The 26,649-nt window shown below is 45.8% G+C and overlaps 1 protein-coding gene across 6 annotated transcripts in view; it reads left to right on the top strand.

Annotated features, from left to right (window-relative positions):
* The window catches only part of SEPTIN11 (septin 11), a 102,220-nt gene that overhangs the window by 40,413 nt on the left and 35,158 nt on the right, over nt 1-26,649 (top strand). For all 6 annotated transcript variants that reach the window (XM_053404344.1, XM_053404342.1, XM_053404346.1 and 3 more), the window contains exons 2-5: nt 2,570-2,684; nt 9,677-9,872; nt 20,934-21,120; nt 24,891-25,052. In XM_053404344.1, coding sequence (XP_053260319.1) covers nt 2,570-2,684; nt 9,677-9,872; nt 20,934-21,120; nt 24,891-25,052 — 660 coding nt within the window. The remainder of the gene's footprint in view (nt 1-2,569; nt 2,685-9,676; nt 9,873-20,933; nt 21,121-24,890; nt 25,053-26,649) is intronic.

Genomic DNA, 26,649 nt, shown 5'->3' with positions numbered 1-26,649 from the left:
TAGCAGAGCCCCGCTTGGTTTATAAATAGCAGCCCACAGTGGAGATGGCAATTCCAGAAGTGGCTGCCCGTCACATGGCAAACTTTCCTTCTGTGCTTTTTGGATGGTTGCGAGGGAAATGCTTATTCCTTGGGCCTCTCACTTTTATTCTCCTGGAATGACGTTCTTTCTGTTGTATTTCCACCCCACGCCCTGTTCATTCCTCTCTATATTTTCTTTTGTGAACTGCCCTGAGACCTCCGGGTATAGGGTGGTATATAAATCCAAATAATAATAATAATAATAATAATAATAATAATAATAATAATAAATCTATGTGTATAATAAATAGGCAGAAAACGCAGTGCCAGATTTAGGGTGTCGTGGAGTGGTACCTCTGGTTGCGAACGGGATCTGTTCCGGAGGCCCGTTTGCAACATGGAAAGAACGCAACCCGCAGCGGCGTGTCTGCGCACACGTGGGTTGCGATTCGCCACTTCTGAGTATGCGTGTGACGTCATTTTGCACGTCTGCGCATGTGTGAACAGTGAAACCCGGAAGTAACCCTTTCCGGTACTTCCGGGTCGCCACAGGACGTAACCTGAAAGAACGTACAGTGGTGCCCCGCAAGACGAATGCCTCGCAAAATGAAAAACGCGCAAGACGAAAGGGTTTTTTGGTTTTTGCGTCGCTTCACTAGACGATTTTCCCTATGGGCTTGCTTCGCAAGACGAAAGGTCTTGCGAGTTCTTGCGAGTTTGTTTCCTTTTTCTTAAAGCCGCTAAGCTGTTAATAGCTGCTAAGCCGTTAATAGCCGCTAAGCCGCTAATAGCCGCTAAGCTGCTAATAGCCGTGCTTCGCAAGACGAAAAAACCGCAAGACGAAGAGACTCGCGGAACGGATTAATTTCGTCTTGTGAGGCACCACTGTAACATGAAGCAGATGTAAGATGAGGTATGACTGTACAGGGCACTTGAGCCCAAGCGCCACAAAATTGAGAAGATCCCTGATGGAGAAGATCCATTTGGGGGTGCCAATTTTTCACCTTCCCCCAGGACACCATATTACTAAAGATTACCAAAGTCCACCCCCAAACAAACATATAGACACACACTCTGTGAATGGGAAAGGAATCCACGCTTTGGACTGTAGGGTGGCCTCATTATCAATTGGGCTGCCCCAAATTTCAAAATGGATAGTACAGACCCCTGATAGTTTAGGTCAGCCTTCTTCAACCTGTTGCCCTCCAGATGTTTTTGGATTAAAGCTCCCTTCAGGCTCCAGGGCAGGGCAAAGTCTGGTTTAAACAGTGTGATGCAGCTAATTACAACTAGTTTTGCCCAAATGGGTACTAGCCATCCCTCCCCACCCCCGGACAGTCTTTTGTCAAAAGAAGTTGGTATAACATAGCATATTATGTGAAGAGTGCTGGAACTTAAGCTTTTACAAGCCCCATATGTGACATGTTCTGCATAAGTTTTATTGGTTTTTTTTATCTCTGTTTGATCGATTTTAAGCTGTGCTTTATGTGTAGTTGTGTTTTCAATTTTACCAATTTTATCAGTAAAATTTTCAATTTTACTGATAATTTCATAAATGCACACAGCTTGGAGAATATGGAGATTTACACAGCTTGCACATCTTTCTAAATAAATAAAATTAAATGTGCCAATTTTGGCCAAGCCAGATGTTTGGAGACCCCTCTCCTGTTCGCAGAGTTCCAATTCCCAGAGTGGTTTAACAGTCAATCCCTCTTCCCAGGGAACTCTGGGAATTGTAGCTCAGTGAGGGGAATAGGTGTCTCCTAACAAGTCTCAGCACCTTTAACAAACTACACTTCCCAGAATTCATTGGAGTAAGCCATGGCTGTTTAAAGTAGTATGATAGTTATTTAAATGAGAAGAGGAGATGGGGCCCTAGAGAGGCCCGCGCATCTCTAGTCTGACTCTGTGTAAGGAAATGCTTTCTCTTCCCGTACAGCTTTATCTTTTTATTCCTGAGAAGCAGGGTGCTAATCAGTATTTTTAAAAGGTGGTTTTTTAAAAGAGAAGATTTACTTATGTTTGAGAGGCTTTTATATTGCCCTCCATGAAACAGAGTATTTCGGAACCTAGAAGCTGCCTGTTCTTGCTGTTTATTGCAGACAAATCTCATCTTTCCTCCAAAGAACTCTAGTTTCTGCATCTAAATGTATGTACAGTGGTACCTCGGGTTAAGTACTTAATTCGTTCCGGAGGTCCGTACTTAACCTGAAACTGTTCTTAACCTGAAGCACCACTTTAGCTAATGGGGCCTCCTGCTGCTGCTGCGCCACCGGAGCACGATTTCTGTTCTCATCCTGAAGCAAAGTTCTTAACCTGAAGCACTATTTCTAGGTTAGCGGAGTGTGTAACCTGAAGCGTATGTAACCTGAAGCGTATGTAACCCGAGGTACCATTGTATTTGAAAGGCAGTGCTAGCTAGATATGTTTATTTCAATGGAGGATACATTTACGTGATGTGACATGATGGTGAGCAGTGGTTCTCACTGATAAGAATGATAAAGCCAACTCTATAAAAACCTTGACATGTTTCTTCTTTGCAATTTCAGAACGATGATCTCCGAAACCTGTCCCTCTCGGGCCACGTCGGTTTTGACAGCCTCCCTGATCAGCTGGTCAATAAGTCAACCTCGCAGGGTTTCTGCTTCAACATCCTTTGTGTTGGTAAGTAATGATAATGGGCTTCTGAACAAAGAGATTATCTGCGTGTCCTTCCCGGATGCAACATGCAGGGCGAACAATATAAAATCCCTCCTGCCTGGTGGTACCTAGCATGTAATACACGAAGCATCACAGGGAATCTTTTAAATGGAAATGCTCAGCTTTTTGTGCATGTTTCTCCCCACCCCCCACCAAAAAACCAGCAAAGCATTAGGAACCTCGCATGTTTAACACCGAAACTAAACTGGGAAGTGATGTTGGATGCTTAGCTGGTGTTTCCTGGATTTTTGGAAACCTGGGCAAAAGTTTGTTCTCCCTCAATTAAAATTGCAAATGTACCAGGTGTCAATGTGAAAATTACACGGATGCATAGACACTGGGGAGCTATAGCCTAGTCGCCACTGAGCATTGCATCCTGTACATAAGAACATCCAGTATTGGCATTTAGGTGTCTGCTTAAGCACCTGGTGTCAGGACACAAGAAGAACAGTGTCCTGTTCTTAATTGTTGGGCTGCCAGGTGCCTCTGGGAATTCTGCAAGCAGAACCAGAGTACAACAGCTCTCTCCCCACATCTGAATCCAAGTGACTGGTATACAGATGCATACCTCTTGGAACAGTGGTGGCAGATTATAGCTATAGTGGCTTGTAGCTGTTTCTCCATGACAGACCTACACTTTCCCCAGTCATTCAGGGCTAAGGAATGGGGCCATGCCATCCACACGAGGTGTGTAAATGTGGAGCTCCACACTCTGCCCTGTAAAAAGCGAGCGATTGTTGACACGAATGTGAATGCACTTTCTGAAGCATAGAGAATTATGTAGCTAACATTGAGCAGGGGAATACGAGTAGGAAGTACAAAATACTCTGCATTGACACAACCGTTTCAAACATCCAGACTTTATAAGGGAACACCACTTCCGTTTCCTTGCACTGAATTACGCCATTGCTCATATATTGGCAGAGAAAGTGCAGAAGTTTTAAAAAAATAAATAGTATCTTCTAGTACCTTAGGTACCTTAGGTAAATTTATTTATCTCTAAATAAATTTAGAGATTTATTTTTTTCATTATTAAGTGGTCTATAAATTTTGTAAGAAAAATCAACAAGCCAATGCTGCAAGGCAAGTTGATAGAACTGGAAATATACATATGCCAAATTGTGCCTCTTCCCCACCCCGGTGAATTCCTCACAAACTTATGTAGCACCAAATTGCAGCCCTAGGGAAACTCTCAAGCAAATGTCCCCAAAGACTGGAAGCCTGGCTCCTGAGATTTCAGCAGGGAATTCCCTCGCACTCCCATCTCTTTGTAAACACGAGGGCTAGAAACCTGAGTTTCTTTTCCTCTTTCTTTTTAACAAAAAGGAAGCTCACTAGCCTGATAGCTGCAGTTTGCATCCATTCGCATCGCATTGCTTTGCTTTCTCCGCAATCTAGTGGGAATTTTGGCCTCCACACATAGCCTCTCTTCTGAGGCTGCGTACAGGGTGAACTTTCCTCAAGGTTGTGGCCAAAGTCATCCGGAGTCAAATTTTATCCGTGGAATGCAAAAGGCCTCTGCCTCTTCTTTGCTCTCCCATGAGGATTAGTGTTTTCCTATCCATCAAATTAAAACAACGGCGAAAAGAGATGTCAAAACCGCAGCAAGCTGTTGAACAAAGTGGTTTGAGCTTCTAGAGGCTGAAGCGATGTTGTTTCCCCGAGACCTTTCCTATTTGCATCCCCTGAAAGGCATTTCTGTGCATCCGCAAAACGAAACCATTGATCTCTGCACTTCGCTTGGCAGGGCTCAGCTATTCCCGTTGCTGTCTGTTTATATGAAATCCGGTTTTGTTTTTACAATGAAACTTTAGCCGGCAGCTTCGCTGTTCCTTTTAAAAGAGAAAATATTGACTGGGGTTTTATTGCACCGTTGTTGTTTTTTTTAAAAAAGAAAAGGAACGTGACTTGCATCCACAGCTGGTTTAAGGCCAGCATCCTTCTCTCACAGTGGACAACCAGATGCCTTATGGGAATATCTCAAGCAGCACCTGAATGGAACAGCCCTCCACAAGCGGAATACGTCAGACAGAAAAATACAAGAGAAGATGAAGAAATTAGAAAATAATGTACTACGGCACTGACAAAATAGGATTTGTATTTTGTACATACGTACTGGACTTGGTGATCAACTGAAAAGCTACTTTTTAATATATCATGTCACGAAGTTGATTTCGACATTATGAGAAGCTCTCCTCAATCCCAGCAATTGGCAGTCAAAAGCCCTGGAGATAGTATATGCTTGGCCATGATGGCTGGTAGCCATTGGCAGTCTTCTCCTCTATGAGATGTATGGTCTTACGCAGTTGAGCTTTTTGTACCCTTGCCAAAACCTCTGTGCCGATGCCTTTTTTGCAGGAAATATGCGGCAGTTTATAATTTAACCAGTGGAAGGTCCCACTTGCCACAAAAAGGAAAGGCCAACCCCAGTTGTGTTGCTTCTCTTTGCTTCCTGTTACAGTAACATACCCAAACCAAAATGACCTCAAAAAATATATGAGTAAACGTGCTCATAAACTCCCAGCCCCGCCGATTTAAATTTTGTTGTTGTTGTTGTTTAGTCATGTCCTACTCTTCGTGTCCTCATGGACCAGAGCACGCCAGGCACTCCTGTCTTCCACTGCCTCCTGCAGTTTGGTCAAACTCATGCTGGTAGCTTCGAGAACACTGTCCAACCATCTCGTCCTCTGTTGTCCCCTTCTCCTTGTGCCCTCCATCTTTCCCAACATCAGGGTCTTTTCCAGGGAGTCTTCTCTTCTCATGAGGTGGCCAAAGTATTGGAGCCTCAGCTTCAGGATCTGTCCTTCCAGTGAGTATTCAGGGCTGATTTCCTTCAGAATGGATCGGTTTGATCTTCTTGCAGTCCATGGGACTCTCAAGAGTCTCCTCCAGCACCATAATTCAAAAGCATCCATTCTTTGGCGATCAGCCTTCTTTATGGTCCAGCTCTCACTTCCATACATCACAACTGGGAAAACCATAGCTTTAACTATATGAATTTAAATTTAGCCTTTCTTTATTAAATTCTGGGCCCTCCCACCCATTTCCAGCTAAACCAATTAAGGCTGAAACCCAGTGCTAATTGGCACATATATATTTTTCCTGTTAAAGGAACATAAGAAATAGCACGCTAATTGATTCCTTTGTCCAACAATGTGTATCTCTTAATGGAAACACAAATTCAACAGTGTGGGCTGCATCAGACATTTCTGGAACACTCCTGGGCTGCAGAGTACAGTGGCCTGGGATGACTTAGCCATTCCCTATCAAAGAGCGCTGCAAGGCAGGGCAAGTGAGAGCAACTTGTAGTCCTCCAGATGTTATTGGACTACAGTTCCCATTGCTCCTGCCAATCACCCATGCTGGCTGCAGCTGATGGGGTCCAAAAACATCTGGAGGGCCATAGTTTCTCCTTCCTTGCTTTAGGGCTTGGTGGTGGGGCACCCAGTGTGCATTGCAGGCTATACAGTGGTGCCTCGCAAGACGAAATTAATTTGTTCCGCAAGTTTTTTCTTCTTGCGAGTTTTTCTTCTTGCGAAGCACGGTTTCCCATAGGAATGCATTGAAAATCAATTAATGCGTTCCTATGGAGACCGCCTTCAGACCAGGTCCGGGGACAGTCTGTCCCCGGACCTCTTCTGAAGGCTGGCGGGGGGAGAAGGACTTTTCTCCCCACCGCCAGCCTTCAGAACAGCCTTCTGAAGGCTGGCGGTGGGAAGAAAAGCCCTTCTCCCGCCGCCAGCCTTCAGAAGAGTTCCCCAGGGCTGCCTAGGCTGAGGATAGCAGCCTGCTGCCCCGTGCGAGGGGCGCTCTGCTTCAGAGTGCCCCTCGCGCGGGGCAGACATTCGCATCTTGGGGAGCCTGCAGGACTTCCCCGCAGGGCTCTCCAAGCTGCGGATAGGGGTAGCTGTTCTGAATGTTGGCGGTGGGGAGGAAAAACCCTCCTCCCACCGCAAGCCTTCAGGACAGGTCCGGGAACAGAGGAGAAGGCGTGCTGCGCTTCCCCGCTGTCCCCGGAGATTTCCCTATGGGCTTTCGTCTTGCGAAGCAAGCCCATAGGGAAATTCGTCTTGCGAAGCCGCTAAAAATCGGAAAACCCTTTCGTCTTGCGGGTTTTTCGTTTAGCGAGGCATTCGTCTTGCGGGGCACCACTGTATTCTCAATATCATAACAGTTACCCGAGCAATGCATCCTACTGGTTTCGTAGTTCTGTTATTAATGGAGACGGTTTGCACCCATGACTGGAAGAAGAAGAAGAAGAAGAAGAGGAAGAGGAGGGGGAAGAACAACCACCACCACCACCAACAACAACAACAACAAACTGGGATTTTACACTGCTTTGCTTCTGTGCTCTGGCCAAAGGGAGAGTTGTCAGCTAAAAGCAGGCATGGGAGAAAAACCTGTGGGAAGAAAGTGAAATCAAGGTAGTAACTAAAGGAATATAGTTGGAAGCTAGCTGCTACTTTCTGCACCCGCAGTGAGGATGGAAAGAAAGAATCCTTGACAGATGACCATCCAACCTCTGCTTAAAAACCGCTAAGGAAGGTGAATCTGCCACTTTCCAAGGGAGTCCATTCCACTGTTGAACAGCTCTTGCTGTCAGAAAGTTCTTCCTAATGTTTAGCCGGAATCACCTTTCTTGTAAGTTGAATCTACTGGTTTGGGTCCTAGCCTCTGGAACAGCAGAAAACAAACCTGCTCCAGGTGGCAGTGCTTCAGGTATTTGAAGATGGCCATCCTATCTCTTCTCAGTCTTCTCTTCTCCAGGCTAAGCAATACTTAACTCCTCATATGGCTTGGTTTCCAGACCTTCGTCATCTTGGGTCTCTTCCTCTGCACAGGTTCCTGCTTGTCAATAGCTTTCTTAAATCGTGGTGCCCAGAACTGGACACAGGACTCCAGGTTCAGTCTGAGGAAGGCCGAACAGAGCAGTACTATTGCTTCCCTTGATCTGGACTCTGGACACAATACTTCTTTTGCTGCAGCCTAATAATTGCATTAGCTTTTTTTTTTTTTTTTTGGCTGCTGCATCACAGTGTTGATTCATGTTACGAATGTGTTCTACTGAGACCCCCTAGATCCCTTTTAACTGAGTTTTGTAAGTGCTGCAAAAACAATGTTGGCTCTGGTCAGACCTCACCTGGAGTACTGTGTCCAGTTCTGGGCACCACAGTTCAAGAAGGACACTGACAAACTGGAACGTGTCCAGAGGAGGGCAACCAAAATGGTCAAAGGCCTGGAAACGATGCCTTATGAGGAACGGCTAAGGGAGCTGGGCATGTTTAGCCTGGAGAAGAGGAGGTTAAGGGGTGATATGATAGCCATGTTCAAATATATAAAAGGATGTTACATAGAGGAGGGAGAAAGGTTGTTTTCTGCTGCTCCAGAGAAGCGGACACGGAGCAATGGTTCCAAACTACAAGAAAGAAGATTCCACCTAAACATTAGGAAGAACTTCCTGACAGTAAGAGCTGTTTGACAGTGGAATTTGCTGCCAAGGAGTGTGGTGGAGTCTCCTTCTTTGGAGGTCTTTAAGCAGAGGCTTGACAACCATATGTCAGGAGTGCTCTGATGGTGTTTCCTGCTTGGCAGGGGGTTGGACTCGATGGCCCTTGTGGTCTCTTCCAACTCTATGATTCTATGATTCTATGTTGTTCTTAATAGATTTCTCAAAGTTCTCTCTCTCTCTCTCTCTCTCTCTCTCTCTCTCTCTCTCTCTGTGTGTGTGTGTGTGTGTGTCATTGCTGGTCCAGGACTAGCTTCTAGCAGTTGTAGACTTCTGATCTGATGTAACTTTTGGCTGCAATTTTAATTGAGAACTGATGAAATAGGTCTTGCAGATTTTTGAAGCAATGCAAACCTGTGTATAGCTCACAAATAGCAACCTCTCTTTAAAAAAGAAACAATTGTGTCTGTCCAGGCAATAATAAACCTCTTCCCAGTTATTGTTAGCCAGGCAAAAGTAAGTCCCACAAGTTAACATAAAAAATAAAAATAAAAATACAGCATATCTGGTGCAGGTCCAGAAAGATTCTCCTGCCATATTTAAAAATGAATGGATGTCTTATGATTTGAGTTGCAAGGTGGTTAAGGGTAGTTTCGAAAATAAAAATAAAATCAGCTGGTGAGAGGCATGTAGATACATACATGCCTGTAATAAATTACTTTAAATAGCTAAGTAAATATTTTAAACCTTTATAAAATCCACACACACATAATACAACTTATATTGATAATTTATTATCTCATCTGTGAGAAGGTGTGAAATAATACCACATCAAACTTTTTGTTACCCCACTCTCTCCAGTGTTTCTCCCCCTCACTTTCCTTACCGCAAAAAGTCCAGTTTGTTGCACAGGAGTGCCAAATGCACTTTAACTGTGTGACCTGAACGTGCTGGTTTATAAACTAAAGCAGCCTGAGTCCCAAGGAATTCTGACTCTCCCTTGTTTTAACAGTAGCAGCAACAAAATGCCAGGTCTAGTATTTGAAACAAGCTCCTGAGCTCAGAATCCCATAACTTTGAGTGTACATGCTGCCTTCAGTGTTAGCCCTACTCAGAGTAGACCAAGTGAAGTTAAAAAACATGAATAGCCTCATGTCCATTAATTTCACTGGGTCTGCTCCAAGTAGGACTCAAACCGACGACTTTTGCTCTTTACTCCTGTTGGTCAACTTAAAGAGTCCTGGTAAAAAAAGGAAGTAGCTTCTGCAAGCCTGAAGTTTGCCCAGCTTTGACCTCGTTGTGAAGTTAGGATTTGAACTATAAATTACTTAATCTAGCGGACCATTGAGCCTCATTCCTAAGCAATGCTTGCTTCCTGTAACTTTGGAATTCTAATGTCTCATTTAAGCAGAATATCCTTGATTTGGACGCCAGGAAGGAAGTCACTGGGAGGCTAAAGGTAGTGGCTATGGGCTTCTCAGACTCCTAACCTGAATGTGGTCCTTTTCAGGGGAAACGGGCATTGGCAAATCGACGCTCATGGACACCCTGTTCAACACAAAGTTTGAAAGTGACCCAGCCACTCACAACGAGCCTGGCGTGCGGTTGAAAGCAAGGAGTTACGAACTTCAGGAGAGCAACGTCCGCCTGAAGCTGACGATCGTTGACACGGTGGGATTTGGAGACCAGATCAACAAAGATGACAGGTTAGCATTAAGGCTGCTCCAGACTCTTCTTTGAAGGGCCAAGCGCTTTGCAGAGAGAAATCGCACGTGTAAGCTTTCCTCATGCTGGAAGGTTTTGGTGGAAAGTTTACATGTTCCGTTTGCCTCTTGATCTGCAGGGTGAAATGTGGTATGCTTTTCAAACATGCGATTTCTCCCCAAGTGCCTTTTGAGGTGAAAAAGATACTATGACACAGACAACTTTTGACTTATCCATTTGGGGCAGTGGCAGACTCAGATTTCAGTGGAACAATGGATGTGATGTGTTTTACCTTTGCACATTAGTCTTTGAAACTCCCTCTGTGGAGAAGCTGGACTGGCAGGTAAAGCCTTTGTCGTCCAAGCAGGCTTTTGGCCATTGACTGCTTTTTACTTAAAAGGGTTGGTGTTGTGTTTTTATTGTAACTATTGGTATGTTTTAAAACGGATCTTATATATGTATATCATTTCGATTCCATCCATTTTGGGTTTTTTGACTACTGGTTTTTCTATGTTGTCAGCTGTTCTTATCTGTAAGCCAACTTGAGTCCTGTCAGGGAAAATGGTGTGCTGTCAGTAAATATATAGTAATATCTGTGCCCCATTCACACTATACATTTAAAAGACTTTAAACAGGCATGACTTTCCCCAGAGAATTATGGGATATGTAGTTTATTAAGAAAGCTCCGGCGGGAAGGTAAACGGCGTTTCCATGCGCTGCTCTGGTTCGCCAGAAGTGGCTTAGTCATGCTGGCCACATGACCCGGAAGCTGTACGCCAGCTCCCTCGGCCAATAAAGTGAGATGAGCACCGCAACCCCAGAGTCGGCCACGACTGGACTTAATGGTCACGGGTCCCTTTACCTTTACTAGTTTATGAAGGGTGCCGAGACTTATTAGCAGACGCCTCTTCACCCACTACAACTCCCAGAGCAGTTTAATCAGTGCTATTTTTCTAGAAAAAGAGGGGCCGGAACTCACCACGAATTCCTCCCTTGTTCTCTTATAACGGCAATGGTGTCTACCTGAGAGGTGCTGGAACTAAGTTCTGGCTAGGAAAAAAAGCCCTGAGTTTAGAAATCAACTCTCCTTCCCAGGGAACTCTGGGAATTGTAGTTCTCTGAGGGAAAATAAGGGTCCCCTAACCACTCTTGCATTTTTAGCAAACTACAGTTCCCATGATTCTTTGGGAGGAAGCCATGTCTGCTTAAAGTGGTATGATACTGCTGTAAATGTGCAGATGGGGCCTTGGGTTTCAAACCTTGCTGGGAATCTCAGCCCTCCTTGCTGAACTCTCCTCTCCCTTCATCAAGCCTGGATATGTGTGTGTGTGTGTGTGTGTGTGTGTGTGTGTGTGTGTGTGTACAGACACACTGAAACAGCTCTTGTTTTTTTAAGTGGTGCATATGTGCACAAACCAAGAGGGAAAGGACTTTTAAAATGAAAAGCCTGCCCACCCTCCCAGGAGCAGGTGTTCCATATGGAAATGTGTTGCCACTTTGTCTCCTGAACCGCTTTGCATCTGATTTAATTCAGCAAGAGCCAGAAGCATTGTCTCCCCTCATCTGTCAAGACCTCCTTTGTTCAAGGGTGTACAGCAGGGCTCACGCTATGACCCACGACGTGAATGGGAGAGCCGTTACCTCCTCTGCGCCTTGCCACAATTGGGCGCTTGTCCCAAACGATCGCAAGCTAAGCATCATGGCTGCAATTAGTCTCCTGCCCTGGCCTGGCTCGTTTTAGTGATTTACAAGGGGGTTCTTCTCTCTAAGCCCAGAGCAGGAAGAGCTCTAAGACTTCAACGCTGATTGCTTACAATGCGCACTGTTGACGGAGACCACTTGTGGAGCATATGCGTTGTCTCCGGTTTCTGAAGAAGGCAGATCTGGGAGGAAAAGATCAGGATCACAAGATGCATCTCGTTTCAAGACTTTCCTCTGTCTTTTCCAGTTTTATGCATGCTGGTGGGTCTTCTGTGGCCATGCAGCTTGATTACCCAGGGCTGCGTTCGGTACCCATGTTTGTCACAAGGTCAGCCATCGATGGGTTTCTCTTTCAGGCAGCACAAGACATTCTCACCAGCTTTGTCAGGGCTAGCAATATTTTAGAGCGTAGTTTTCCAAACTGGTGACACGCTTTTTAGACATGCATCATTTTGCGACACAGTCATTCAGTTTTACTAGCAAATTGGACCTTTAAAGCCCTAAACGGCCTCGGCCCAGTATACCCCACCCATCGTTCAGCCTATACACTGAGGTCCAGCTCTGAGGGCCTTCTGGCAGTTCCCTCCCTGCGAGAAGTGAGGTTACAGGGAACCAAGCAGAGGGCCTTCTAGGTAGTGGCGTCCGCCCTTCGGATGTCAAGGAAATAAACAACTATCTGAGGCTGCATGTTTGGTATGGATCAGGGACTGGATAAAACTGGAAAAGGAAGAAGCATTGGACTTAGAAGGCCATGATAATAGATTTGAATGGCATGGGAAAGGAAACGTGTTTGATTTTTTTATCGCTTATTATTATTATTATTATTATTATTATTATTATTATTATTATTTTGGGAGCTGCCCAGAGTGCCTGGGGAAACCCATCCCAATGGGTGGGGTATAAATAAATAAATTATTTATTATTATTTTAAGCTAACTCCTTTCCAGCCCCCGGGAGGAGCGCGGGAAGCATTTGCATGACACACCTACACACTGCAGCCAACACGCTTAATGAGTCGTGACACACAGTTTGGAAAGCTCTCTTTTAGAGGATTTGTATCCCAGTTGGAGAGTGCTTGAAATGTAAGGTGCTGAGGGGAATCTATGCATAACAAGCTTTCTTAACCTGCATAGATCATAATGCAGCGCTAAAGGTAAAGGTAAAGGTACCCCTGCCCGTATGGGCCAGTCTTGACAGACTCTAGGGTTGTGCGCCCATCTCACTTAAGAGGCCGAGGGCCAGCGCTGTCCGGAGACACTTCCGGGTCACGTGGCTAGCGTGACATCGCTGCTCTGGCGAGCCAGAGCCGCACACGGAAACGCCGTTTACCTTCCCGCTTGTAATGCAGCGCTACTGGCCTCCTAATATGTGACCAATACATGATCAAGTATAAGGAACCTGTGAAGAGAGGCAAAATAATCAGACTAAACACTGACTTTTGTTTTGCCTTTTATTCATTTTTACAATTCTGGGGATTTCTCTCCTGGTGTTTGTTATTTATGATGAGTAGCCTTACCTTCTACGAAATCAATATATACATTTTAAAAACATAATCAAGTAAACGAGCAAGGGGATTTTCAGTTGCACAGTAGTCCTAAGTGAAATGGGCGAGCCACTCCCACGCCAAAATATTTCTTGAAACAATTCATTTCTGTGTTTGCATGTTACCTGAAACCCGGAATATGTTGTTTGGATGGCTATGTCTCTTATTATCTCCTTTTAAAAACCAGTTTAGCTGGCAGTTCAGCTATTTCCACACAGGAAACCCAAGAATGCTTAAGTTCGTTTTAAACTAGTTTTGGGAACGCATGTTGTAGCTGAACTTTAAAAGCCTTCAGTTTGCTGACTGCGCTTTATCTGGCGGCAAAGCTATTTTAATGACTTCATCTAAACTTTCCTAAATAGGAAATAAGCTTTAGCAAGGAATTCTTGGAATGTGCGGCTTGTGAGGAAGAATTTCAAGGATGCCTGCTTTTTAACCCATTCTGAAAGTGAGGCATCTTGGCTTCCATATAGGCGGGTGAGATACCACAGCTGCCACAGCACATGTAAGGAGAGAAGGGTATAGCGCAGTCCCTGGCACCATTGCCATGGTTGCATATTGAGGCCTCCATTCACCCACACGGTTTCTTATCCTCACAGCCATCCTGTGAGGTTGGTTAGGCTGAAAACGCAGCGGCTGGCCCAGAGGTCACAGCGGCTGGCTTCAAGTGTCACGCAGCTCACCCCACTCCTAATCTGTGAGGAACCTCAGGCCCAAATGTGACCCTCCAGGACTCTGTATCTGGCCTTCAAGACTCGTCTCAGTCCAAAACCCTCCCCAGGCCTGCACTGTACCCTGCCTGGGTTTTTCTGCCTGGTTTAATTGCGTCCTTCAACTCCTAAAGATGCTCCTCGCTTCCCGGGATGCAGGACACAGTGTGTGCGCATAAAACAGGGGTCGGCAAAGTTTTTGCAGCTTGGGCTGATTCACGGTCCCGCGGACGCCATGGTGGGCCGAAACGCACACACATGCACAAATCCTCCTTCCAGCACTGAGGAGGTATGCGCAGCTTCCTGTAGCCAATGGGAGGCCGCCCAGCGTTGCAGAAGGCGGTCCCTGCTCCATGGACCGAGCGGGCGGCAGGGGTCCACGGGCCGGTTAAACGACCCCCGTGGGCCGCTTGTGGCCCATGGGCCTTCGGTTGCTGACCCCTGGCATAAAACTAGACAGCTGTATAAAGGGGTGTGGGTGTATGTATGTGTATATATAGATATAGGTACAGGGGTACCTTGGGTTAAGAACTTAATTCGTTCCTGAGGTCTGTTCTTAACCTGAGGAACCACTTTAGCTAATGGGGCCTCCCACTGTTGCCGCGCGATTTCTGTTCCCATCCTGAAGCAAAGTTCTTAACCCGAGGTACTATTTCTGGGTTAGCAGAGTCTGTAACCTGAAGCGTATGTAACCCGATGTACCACTGTATTAATAGTAATTATTTATTATTTATTTATTTATTTATTTATTTATTTATTTATTTATTTATTCATACATACATACATACATACATACATACCCCGCCCATCTAGCTGGGTTTCCCCAGCCACTCTGGGCAGCTTCCAACAAAGCATTAAAATACAGTGGTCTGTCAAACATTAAAAGCTTCCCTAAACAGGGCTGCCTTCAGGTGTCTTCTAAAAGTCTGGTAGTTGTTGTTCTCTTTGACATCTGGTGGGAGGGCGTTCCACAGGGCGGGCGCCACTACCAAGAAGGCCCTGTGCCTGGTTCCATGTAACTTGGCTTCTCTCAGTGAGGGAACCGCCAGAAGGCCCTCGGCGCTGGACCTCAGTGTCTGGGCAGAATGATGGGGGTGGAGACGCTCCTTCAGACAGATAGATATTCATTGCTCCGCCCATTTATGCCTCTGGCCCCACCACGGGCAAAGTCACCCAGAAGGGAATGTGTCACTTGTTCCAAAAAAGCTCCCTCCCACACACACACTTGCTGCAATGGCTGCACCATGCTGGCTCCCTCTGGAAAGGATATCTGGTTGCAGAGCTAGGGAAGAAACCCAGGAGAGTTGCAGCAGTCAAACCTAGGCTATGTTCAAGTCTGAGGTGCTGGCGGTAAGAGCACCGACAAGGAGAGCAATTGTGCTCGTGGCTACAGGAACTTTGAAGCGCCGCCTTTATGCCATGGAAACAAAGCAATACAGTTATCTCTAGAACATGTGGGCAAAGGGACAAAGAACTGGAGAGTCGGGGAACAAACCGCAGAGTTTCTGAGACGTCATGGCTTCAGCATACCAGTTGCTGCGATTCACAGGTGGGCAGAGGGCTGTTGCGCTCATGTTCAGCTTGCAAGCTTCCCACAGGTATCTGGTCAGCAGTGTCAGAAACTGAGATATGAAGGCTAGGAGCTAAAGGACGCCTTAAACCCAGGTTATGGGTGCAGCAACGGAATATCTAGGCATGCTTTTTCTATAACAATAATGCAAAGCTGAAAACAAATGGACTCCTGCTAAAATATTACATTCATTTTTCATATGGTCTAGTCCAGGGGTCTGCAAGCCGCAGCTCCGGAGCCGCATGTGGCTCTTTTACACCTTTGCCGCGGCTCCGGGGCGGATACTAGCGAGGGGAGGAGGCGCATTGTGCGCCCCGACACTCCCCACTGTGGCGGGCGCTGTACTGGCTGTGACGTCGCATGGGGGCGGTGCGTGCGTTAGTCACGCACCGCCCCGACGTCACCTTCCCGCCCGCTACATTGTAAGGGACACGTACGCTGGTCACTACTACATTGTAAGGGGCATGTACGCTGGTCACTGTTTTGAAAGGGAGTGAAGAACACACACACAAAAAAAGGTAACTTGTTAATTTAACAAGGAGGAGTAGTTAATTTAACTATGAGGAGGAGTAATTCTGAGGGGTCAAACAAAGAAATAATAAAAAAAAGTGACAAAAAAGTTATTTTTATAATGACGAGTTTTGCGGCTCCCAGTTTGTTTTTTTCTTTGGAAACGGGTCCAAGTGGGTCTTTTTGTCTTAAAGGTTGCAGACCCCTGGTCTAGTCCTTCCCCTGCCCACCCTCCTAATATTCTTAAGAGGGTCTCTTCTCCAGTCTTCAGAGAGTAGCTGGAAGTGGGGAGGCAGAAAAAGGTCCTACAGTCGTACCTCGAGTTACAGACGCTTCAGGGTGCATTTTTTCGGGTTGCAGACGGCCGAAACCTGGAAGTACCGGAACCGGTTACTTCCGGGTTTCAGCGGTTACACATGCACAGAAGCGCTAAATCGCACTTTGCACATGAGCAGATGCGCCGAATCACAACTCGCGGGTGCTGCGGGTTGCGAACGTGAATCTCACACTTTCGAAACCCGAGCGTCCACTGTACTTTCCTCACACTCTGCAGTTTTAATCTGAAATATTAGGCGCAGTAATCTGAAATATTAGGCCCAGAGCTCAGAAACTGCTCAGAAATTCCCTGTTGCAAAATGCGCCTTAGAACAATGGGAGTTTTGAACACTGCTGGTCAGCCACTGTGAGAACTAGATGGGACATTGGCCAGCAGGCTCACCTTATATTTTTGCCTGTTATTCGCAGGCCACCTGTCTTCTGTAGGAGAGTGGCTTCCTTTGGCTGCTGAGATTTTTGCAGCAAGCCTTTGTCCGAAGCAGGAATCCTAATGTTGTGTAGAAGTATTTTCTTTCATGTGTCCTGAACTACAGCTGTCTGTGCCCATGCCTCAGTTCTGTGGGAGTGCAGAAGGGGCGCGGAATGTTATATTCAGTGTTAGAAACTCGGGTATATAAGCTAGGCTCCAAATGACACCTTGAATCTAGGTTGCGATCGCCACAACTGAATGTCTGTTCACCTGGGGGTTGGACTAAATAATCCTCTGGGTCCCTTCTAACGCTGCAGTTTTATGATTCTATGATCTCAGCTACAATGCTTGCCTGTAGCTTGCGCTTACAACAGTTCACTTGTCCCAGTGCAGAAAGGAGAAACACACACAGCGGAAATAGGAATAGTATTAACGATGGACTAAGGAAGAGACTTTTAAACTGCAGTCACCAACCTGGTGCCCAGAAATCTCCATGCAGTCCCAACTGGACCTACGCCAGTAGCAAAACGCTCCTGGCACCTGGCTAATTTCAAACACTGGTTATATTGTGCGCACAATTCAGTTTTTCTTGAGAATCTATTTTCATGTACTTCATTGAGCAAGTTCCTAGTCCCTAACATCTATAGATAGAGGCTTGAAAGTGCATTCATTGGCAATGCATGCCTTAGGAGCTAGAAGTGTGGCTGAGGAACATCTCCAGTGATGGTGGTTGGGACCTGAGTGCCATACCTCCACGAAGCTCCTTAACCTCTCTGCATGATCAGCAAAACCAGCGTAGATTATATTTAAAAATGCAGGTACATTATGAGTTGGGTTCATTTGCAGTATCAGCACTTCTTGATTCAGGCTTTGGGTTGCCTGGCCGCAGAATCTTTAGTTATTAAAAGTGCAGAGGGCCCTCAACCTTCTCTGCCACATTGTGGGTGTTTGGACATAGTCTTGCTTTTTCTCTGCCTGCCTCTTTTTATAGCCCTTTTGCTTCGCTCCGCTTGCCTCCGGCTTCCCCCAGTCACCAGCTGCTCCTTCGCTCTTCCCCCTTCTTTTCCCAGTTTCCCACTCCCCCCTTCCATGCTTCTCCTTAGCTCAGTATTCACATTCCACAGCGATGCAAAAGGCCACAGACACAGGCGTTGCAGTCCTCTGCATCATGCCCTCATGCTATGAGGCCCTGTCAGAAATTTGGCTGTGGGTCTTCTGCACAACTGCCCAGCATGAAGTATGGAATCTGGAGCAGAGTTTGGCCTCCTGAGAATCTCCGTTTATGTGGCAGGAAAGGTCAAATTCCTACAACTGCATATCAAAGCCATCTTGGGGCTAACATCTGAAGGGAACCCCCGTCCATTAACCCTCTTCACTTTCTCCTACTTTTTACATGTTCATAGCCCTCTGCCCTGTTAACACATTATGGGCTGTCAGCATACATGAGTGTCTTTGGTGCGGGAGAGCACTCTCTCATGTACTACGACTATTATTAATTCTTACTTATTAAATTAGAATCATAGAATCATAGAATCATAGAGTTGGAAGAGACCACAAGGGCCATCAAGTCCAACCCCCTGCCAAACAGGAAACACCATCAGAGCACTCCTGACATATGGTTGTCAACCCTCTGCTTAAAGACCTCCAAAGAAGGAGACTCCACCACACTCCTTGGCAGCAAATTCCACTGTCGAACAGCTCTTACTGTCAGGAAGTTCTTCCTAATGTTTAGGTGGAATCTTCTTTCCTGCAGTTTGGATCCATTGCTCTGTGTCCGCTTCTCTGGAGCAGCAGAAAACAACCTTTCTCCCTCCTCTATGTGACATCCTTTTATATATTTGAACATGGCTATCATATCATATTAGTGTTCTGCCCTTCAACACGAAGGTTCCCACGGTGTTCCCTTGCAATATATTAAAAGGCACACCACAAAACCAACAATATTACATATAATACAAGAACTATCAACCAACAATACGATACATAAATCAAAACAAAACATCAAAATACCAAGAAACCGGGATTCAAACAATCCAACATCAAAGTTTATCTCCTCAAGCAATTAACAAGCCCAGACCTCTGACCCTGGAGCTTAAGAATATCTTGCTTTGGCTCACGTGGGGCCAATGGCTTGAGGTTGGTCGTTCATACAATCTTGTCAACCACAGTGTTATCCTACTTGACCTCAAATGTTTTTTGCACTCAATGCCTTAGGCACAAAACTGCAGCTCAGAGCCTTCTACCCAGAATGCATTTGGTTGTCTAACTGCCTCTCATTACACTCTAGCAAAAAAAATAAATTTTGGCAATCCCAGTAGCACAAGTTTTCCGTTTTTAATCACTAAATCTCTCTTTTTAAGATTGAGATTTGCTGTAGGCTGTCGTTCTCCTTGCATAAAACCTCCTCTCCCCTTTAAAACCGAGGAACAGGACCTTGGGAACAGCTGTGGGGGGAATTAGCAGGTTTTTAATTTAGCTCCCAGCGTACAAACGGGATGTCCTGATAGCCGGACACTCGATCACAGCAGCTCCCAGCTCATTATAAACTGTTTTGATAAAGAAGGTTCATCTTCAGTTGAACAGCCAGCTGTGGGCAGTATCTCTGTAAAAGCACAGAATTCGGGACCCAGTCAGCACGTAAGCAGGTTCCCTTGCCCAAAGTTGATCTGCTATAAAAGGCTATTCAAAGGTCGGGGGAGTACACAATGTTGCCACATAATTTAGACCCCCTTGGCTGTGGATGAATAAGGGTTGACCCAGACTTCAGATCCATATTTCAAAGCTCTATGTCTGAACACTTTCCCCCTGCAAAACACCATAGAATCGTATTTTTAATCGTATTATCTTGTATTTTTATGCTGTGAATCTCCCTGAGATCTTTGGATGAAGGACGGTCTACTAGTACTATTAATACTATATCAATGGACTACTGCACCTTCGGAGGATGAAGTCAAACTGTCGGCAGGTTGCAGCAGGCTGTAGAGACCGTTATGGGAAAATCATGGGGAATGGGACTCTTGGGAACAAGGGACCCCGAGGGTCATTTAGTCCAACCCCTTGCAATGCAGGGAGAGACATGTTTTGTTGCAGCTGGGGCAGGTTAAGGTGCTGCTGTCGATGCACCATGGCGTTTCTTCCCTTTCTGCTCCTCCCAGCGGTCACTCCTCCTCTGGTCAATGCTATTGGCGCACGACATGATTGTCTTGTCTCCAGACAGTCAATAAATAATAAAACAAACCAACAAATAAAATAATAATCAGACCCAACGACAATTTGCAGAAATTGCCATCTGTTCCGATTCAGCCGGGTTTTCCTGGGGAAAACAGTGGGGCAAAAGGGAAGCACTTTGAAGCGTGGACCTAGAAAGCAAAGGGCAAAAGTGGTAAGGCTTGTATTCACAGTGTACTTTTGAAGTACATCATTTCCTTCAAAGAATCCTGGGCGCTGTAGTTTATCCATCAGAGAGTTATGATTCCCAGCAAGCTTCAGCAAACCACAGTGCCCAGAATTCTTTGAAGGGGTAAATGTGCTTCGAATGTGCTTTATAAAGTCATATATAGCATGAGTGCAGTCCAAGTGCGCAGGCTGGGTCACATTTTTCAAACAAGGCAATACCTACCTGCCCTGTGTAGTGTGCCAGCCAGCAGCCTACTATGTGAAACTTGAGCAAACTCTTGCCAGCCTTCCCACCATCTTGACCTGTAAAGGTAAAGGTAAAGGGACCCCTGACCATTAGGTCCAGTCGTGGCCAACTCTGGGGTTGCGGCGCTCATCTCACTTTATTGGCCAAGGGAGCCGGCGTACAGCTTCCGGGTCATGTGGCCAGCATGACTAAGCCTCTTCTGGTGAACCAGAGCAGCGCACGGAAACGCCATTTACCTTCCTGCCAGAGTGGTGCCTATTTATCTACTTGCACTTTTGATGTGCTTTCGAACTGCTAGATGGGCAGGAGCAGGGACAGAGCAACGGGAGCTCACCCCGTTGCGGGGATTCGAACCACTGACCTTCTGATCGGCAAGTCCTAGTCTCTGTGGTTTAACCCATAGCGCCACCCACGTCCCTCATCTTGACCTGTACTTGCCATGATTTACACAAGATGGCGGACAGGGGGTGGTTGAAGAACTTTTAAAGAAACCTAATCCTCTTCCTCTCCTGTTGATACCTTGACTTTTGGTTTTAGTGTGAGAGGAAGACTGGTCTCATAACTGCATTGGAAGTCACCTTGACAAAAACCCTATAATGGCAGTTGCATCTGGGTTTGAAATGTGATTCTTCTGTTTTCAGCTACAAGCCCATTGTGGAATACATAGACGCCCAGTTTGAAGCCTACCTGCAGGAGGAACTGAAGATCAAGCGCTCCCTCTTTAATTACCACGACACCAGGATTCACGCTTGCTTATACTTCATCGCACCTACCGGTCACTCGCTGAAATCTCTTGATCTGGTCACCATGAAGAAGCTCGACAGTAAGGTACTCCACTTCTCACCTTGATGAGACCTTGCCTTGCTTAGTTGCACAATTATAACAGTGAAGCAGATTTCTGTTGCGGAGAATTGTGGAGCGAAATAAAAATGCCATGCTAATTCACTTAATGGTAAGAAGCTTTGAGAGCGAGAGGTGGCGTTTTGATGGAGGGGCAGGATTCTGAAACTGGCTGATGGCACTTAATGTGTTGTTTGGCCCTCAGTGTGCTTCCTCCCCACCCCCACCCCCCAAAATTGTGCTTATTCAAATTCAGGCAGATTTACTTAAAACCTACAGTTAATCAACTGAAATGCTCCTTTAAAAAGTAATTTTAAAAATGATTCTGGATTCTCTCCCCCCCCCCCGAATAGACATTTGCTTAAAATAAGGCCTTTAATTTTGGCACAAGTTTGTTGGGTTTTGTTTTGCTTTTCTTCCAAATAGGGATTAGCAGCAGCCACAGGAAGTGAGTTTATATAATATAAGAGGATTGTCAAGCACAAGCACTGTCTGTAGTTAAAAAGCTCTTGATTTCTGGGTCAATATTAACATCATCTCTACCAGGGTTATTGTGTTGTTTTTTTTAAAAAGCAAATCCTCTGGTTTTATGGAAGGAAATTGCACTGAAGCAGTCCTTAACCTTGTTGCTTATGTGTGGTTCCTTCTTTTCCCTTACAAATGATCGACCTCATAAAGCAAGAGAGAAACCCAGTTTGTGGCCCTGGAAGCGTATTGTGAATCACTTGCATAGCACTAAGGAAAGTCCTCAAGGTGCTTTACCTTTTGCACAACCCTGTGTATTTATATAGAAGAAAGTCTCATAGGACCCAGTAGGACTTTCTGCTAAGTAAGTAGGTGTTGCAGCCGCAGCCCCGATCTCCTCTGTTTCCCAGCAACCCTGTGACTCTTGTTCCCACTTTATGCACAGGATACTAATCTGAAAAACAAGTGATATTTCCTAAGACTGTTTAGTGGTCTTGCTTGACTGCCATGGTAAACTGTGGTTTGTTGTGATGCAAACGAGCCTGTGCAAGCCTTGGACTTTCCCCTCCCTTCTTCCAGCACCTTGCTCTTCCATTTTTAGCTGTTCTCATTTTAGCATCATGCCTGAACGCAGAAGAAACTGTGGTTTGCCTTAACTGTGGCTTACTGAAGTGTGCCAACTTCAAACTTTGCTTTACCGAAGTAGGATTGTTTCAACAAACCGTTGTTGTGATAATGATAATGGTAATGATCATTACGATGTAATGATAAAGGTAATAAAAAATGAGTGAAATGCAAGCTTCTGATCTCCCTGCAGTTGTGTCTGTGGACCGGGACCGCATGAACTTGAGGTGTGCACAGGTTTATTCACTTAAATTCTCTCAGAACCAGACCACTGAGCCTCTGGCAGATTTCAAACAGGTTTCCATATGCAGCCAAACTAACTTCTTTCCAGCTCACATTCAGAATATTCATGTGCGTGCACAGATAGCAGCACCCAAGGAGCTCAAAGGCTCTTAGAATTCAAATTCATGGTCGCGCTATCTCCTTTTGTTGGAAATGCGTTACTACAGTCTGGGTGACACACAGCATTTCCTGTTCACCACCTCAAGAAAGCAGAGAGGAAACAGCTACTTGTGTGTGACTTCTATTTATGGCCAACTCCTTTGCTCTGAAATGCAAATTGGTGGATCTTATCTGTTTCACTGCCGGTGTAGCTAATTAAGAAAAGAAAAAGAAGGAAATGAGAAGATAGGCTGCACAAAGGTTTGCAATTCACATTCAAGGGTATTTGATAAGGTCTTCATTCACCACAACTTCATAACCTGAATTCCATCACCTGGAAAGCTTGGCTTGGCTTTGCATTGAACAAAATAGACGGTACACGTGAAATGGAAGAAGCGTAGTTAGATCTGCCAGCCTGGCATTTTTATGGGTGATAGCTGTGTGAAGAGAATAGCTTGGGGCAGGTTTAAATGCTAAAGCCACCATCGAGGGCAGTGCCAATTGGCCTTGTGGGATGATAGTTCCTTTGCAAGCAGGGCTCCCTGATGGTGCTGATCAGCTGATTGGTGCTGACAGCAAGCCCCCCTGGAATTGATTCTGTTGTAAATAAAAATCTGCCCTTTTTTTCCTTTATGGGGTATCCAAGAGCCCGTATAGAGTCCTTACGTAGGTTCCCTATTGGTAGGAGAAAATAACAGAGGCCAACCAGAGAATATTGAGAAGCAAAGCAGCTAATAAGCCTGATCTTTATTGATCTGTTGCAACAGGGTTCTCACTCACCACACGCAGGAGGGAGGAGGAACCCAGAACCAAGGTGTGCCTGCCCTTATATAGACATTTTAAATTCCCTGCCTTGGCGCTCAAGACCACCCCTCCATGCATCACAGAAGGGGTGTAACCTAAGACCACCCCCCAGATACATCATACCTACACCACAGAAAAGGTGGTCGACAGCAGAAATCTGAGTGTGTTGTTTATCTCTTCTGACAGGTTACCTGTTTAATGGTCGCTTGATTGGATTGCCTGGGGAGCCTGGACAGTCTTTTGTAATGTTAAATACTTAGTTCCTGGGCCAGGTCACAGGCTCACACCCTATTCATATCTTAAATGTGCCCTTAAGACAGGATCTGTGAAGGAAAAGACAATGGGGAGGCTTTTCCATTTTCCTTTGACCTTGCAGAGAAAACATTTGGTCAGTTTGGGAATCAAAAACGGTTTCAGGTCGGTCTTCCTGTGCTGATCTATGTACGTGCTTGGTTGGTACATTTATGAACATTTAATTTATATCTAAGACCTCAAAATTCCTATCACACTTGCACTGAGGAGTTCCCCATATAGGGGACTCCCTTGTGCAGCTGGGGGGCTTGCTGTCAGTGAGCCCTGCTCCGTTCATTTCCAGGGATGGAATCTAAATGGCCCCTGCAAATGGGCTTCCAAAGGGCTGGCTTGCCTGGCGTCAGGGGACTGACAGGTATCTGCCAAACCTGGTCTGCAGGGTGTGGGGAATTAAGAAATTGGCCTGCCAGTTCCACACCCCTGCCATAATGGCAGGAAGCAGCTGCAGCTCTTCCTTGTCAAATAATCAGAGCTCAGGGTTCACGTGCAAGGGGCCTATCTGTCCCAGGAGCTTCTCTGTTCTAACTAAAGCGGAGCTTGATTTGCTTTCATATTCAGTCAGTTATAGTGGGAGATATTCCAGCACATGTTGTTGTTGTTTAGTTGTGTCTGACTCTTCGTGACCCCATGGACCAGAGCACGCCAGGCACTCCTGTCTTCCACTGCCTCCCGCAGTTTGGTCAGACTCATGCTGGTAGCTTCGAGAACACTGCCCAAAAATCTCGTCCTCTGTCGTCCCCTTCTCCTTGTGCCCTCCATCTTTCCCAACATCAGGGTCTTTTCCAGGGAGTCTTCTCTTCTCATGAGGTGGCCAAAGTATTGGAGCCTCAGCTTCAGGATCTGAGCATTCAGGGCTGATTTCCTTAAGAATGGATAGGTTTGATCTTCTTGCAGTCCATGGGACTCTCAAGAGTCTCCTCCAGCACCATAATTCAAAAGCATCAATTCTTCGGCGATCAGCCTTCTTTATGGTCCAGCACATAATAAGGGTTAATATTGTCCAGGCAAAAGAAAAAGAAAAAGGAAAGCTGTGTATGAGTTTGGTTTCGTACAAAAGGGTTGGGCATCATTTTGATTTTCTGCCATTCTTCTCCTCCTGCTTGCCATTGGAGAGTCCCTGCATCACCAGCCACTGGTACAGTATGACTGATTGCTCTCTGTTTGCATTGCAGGTGAACATCATCCCCATAATCGCCAAAGCTGACACCATTGCGAAAAACGAGCTGCATAAATTCAAGAGCAAAATCATGAGCGAGCTGGTCAGCAACGGAGTCCAGATCTACCAGTTCCCCACGGATGAAGAGACAGTGGCCGAGATTAATGCCACAATGAGTGTAAGCCTTGTTTTCCTTGTGTCCTCCATCCCTGCTCTCGAAAGACATGGGAATATAGGAAGTTGCCTTGTACAGAGTCAGGCCACTGGCCCATCTAACTCAGTACACTGACTGGCAACATTTCTCCAGGGTTTCACATCAAGGTCTCTCTCTCAGACCGACCTGGAGATGCTGGGGATTGAACCTAGAACCTTCTGCATTCAAAGCAGATGCTCTAACCTCTGGGCTATGTCCAGGCCGTGTTGTGTCACTCTTTGGCTTTCTAAGCCAACTACACCTTGGATGCAGCCTAGAGCTTATCCACATTTAACCTTTCCTCCACTCTTTCCAGGAATGGTCCACAATTTAAAACTCTGTGTCCGAGTCCCATCCCACCACCCACCCACCCTTTTTTTTTTTTTTTTTGCTCCAGAGCTTTCTCCTCAAAAACTGCTCCTTAAAGCTCAATAGGTGCAAACATCACCCAGTTGGCATTTGTTCCAATTCAGCTTTAAAGAGTGGTTTCCTCTGCGAAAGCTCAGAGCCAATAAAAACAGCCAAAACCGCTTAGGTATGAGGCATTAAAGCGCTGGTCTCTACCTGGAAAGAGCGGAGCAAAAGGATAATAATAATAATAATAATAATAATAATAATAATAATAATAATAATACAGTTCTCGAATGTAATCCATTCCGGAAGACTGTTCGAGTTCCAAAATGTTCTAAAACTGAGGCACAAAGGGCTGTCTGCAAATTCAACTGAGAAAATTGAACAACACTCAGCGGAAGCTGTTCAATTTCCAAGGCGTGTTTGAAAATGAAAGCATTTACTTCCGGGTTTTCGGCATTCATTAGTCAGCGGAGACATTCAAGAACCGAAGTAGAACAGTAATAATAATAATAATAATAATAATAATAATAATAATTTATTATTTATACCCCGCCCATCTGGCTGGGTTTCCCCAGCCACTCTGGGCGGCTTCCAACAAAGTGTTAAAATACAGTGGTCTGTTAAACATTAAAAGCTTCCCTAGACAGGGCTGCCTTCAGATGTCTTCTAAAAGTCTGGTAGTTCTTCTCTTTGACATCTGGTGGGAGGGCGTTCCACAGGGCGGGCGCCACCACCGAGAAGGCCCTCTGCCTGGTTCCCTGTAACTTGGCTTCTCTCAGTGAGGGATCCGCCAGAAGGCCCTCGGCGCTGGACCTATCTAGCAAAACAGGAATTGTTTCTGGGATGCCCACAAGCAGGACCTGAGTGTGACATTGGCAGCTCTCGGCAACTGGCACGCAGAGGCACTCTGCCTCTGACAATGTAGGTGGAGCAGAACCATTGTGGCTAGTAGCTACAGAGACCCTTCTCCTCCATGAGGTAGAATCCTCATTTTGTCACTGCAATGCAAGTAAATGGGGAAGACTTCTTTTCCTGGCTCTTCAGCTCTACTGATGAGCTCTACAGAAGAGCTCGAATCCATGAGGAGAAGTAGGTGGGGCTGGAGGCTGCCCCATGGCGGTGCTGCTTGGCCATAGCCGCAGTGTGGAGTAGAAGCTGCCCCAGTGTGGGTGCTTGTGACAAGGCGACAGGGAGCAGGGAGGAGAGACAGTTATTCCAGCCACAGAAA

The sequence above is a fragment of the Podarcis raffonei genome, chromosome 9, assembly GCF_027172205.1.
Source record: "Podarcis raffonei isolate rPodRaf1 chromosome 9, rPodRaf1.pri, whole genome shotgun sequence".
Taxonomy (NCBI): Eukaryota; Metazoa; Chordata; class Lepidosauria; order Squamata; family Lacertidae; genus Podarcis; species Podarcis raffonei.
The sequence above is the reverse complement of the archived record's forward strand: the minus strand, read 5'-3'. Positions and strand labels throughout refer to the sequence as shown.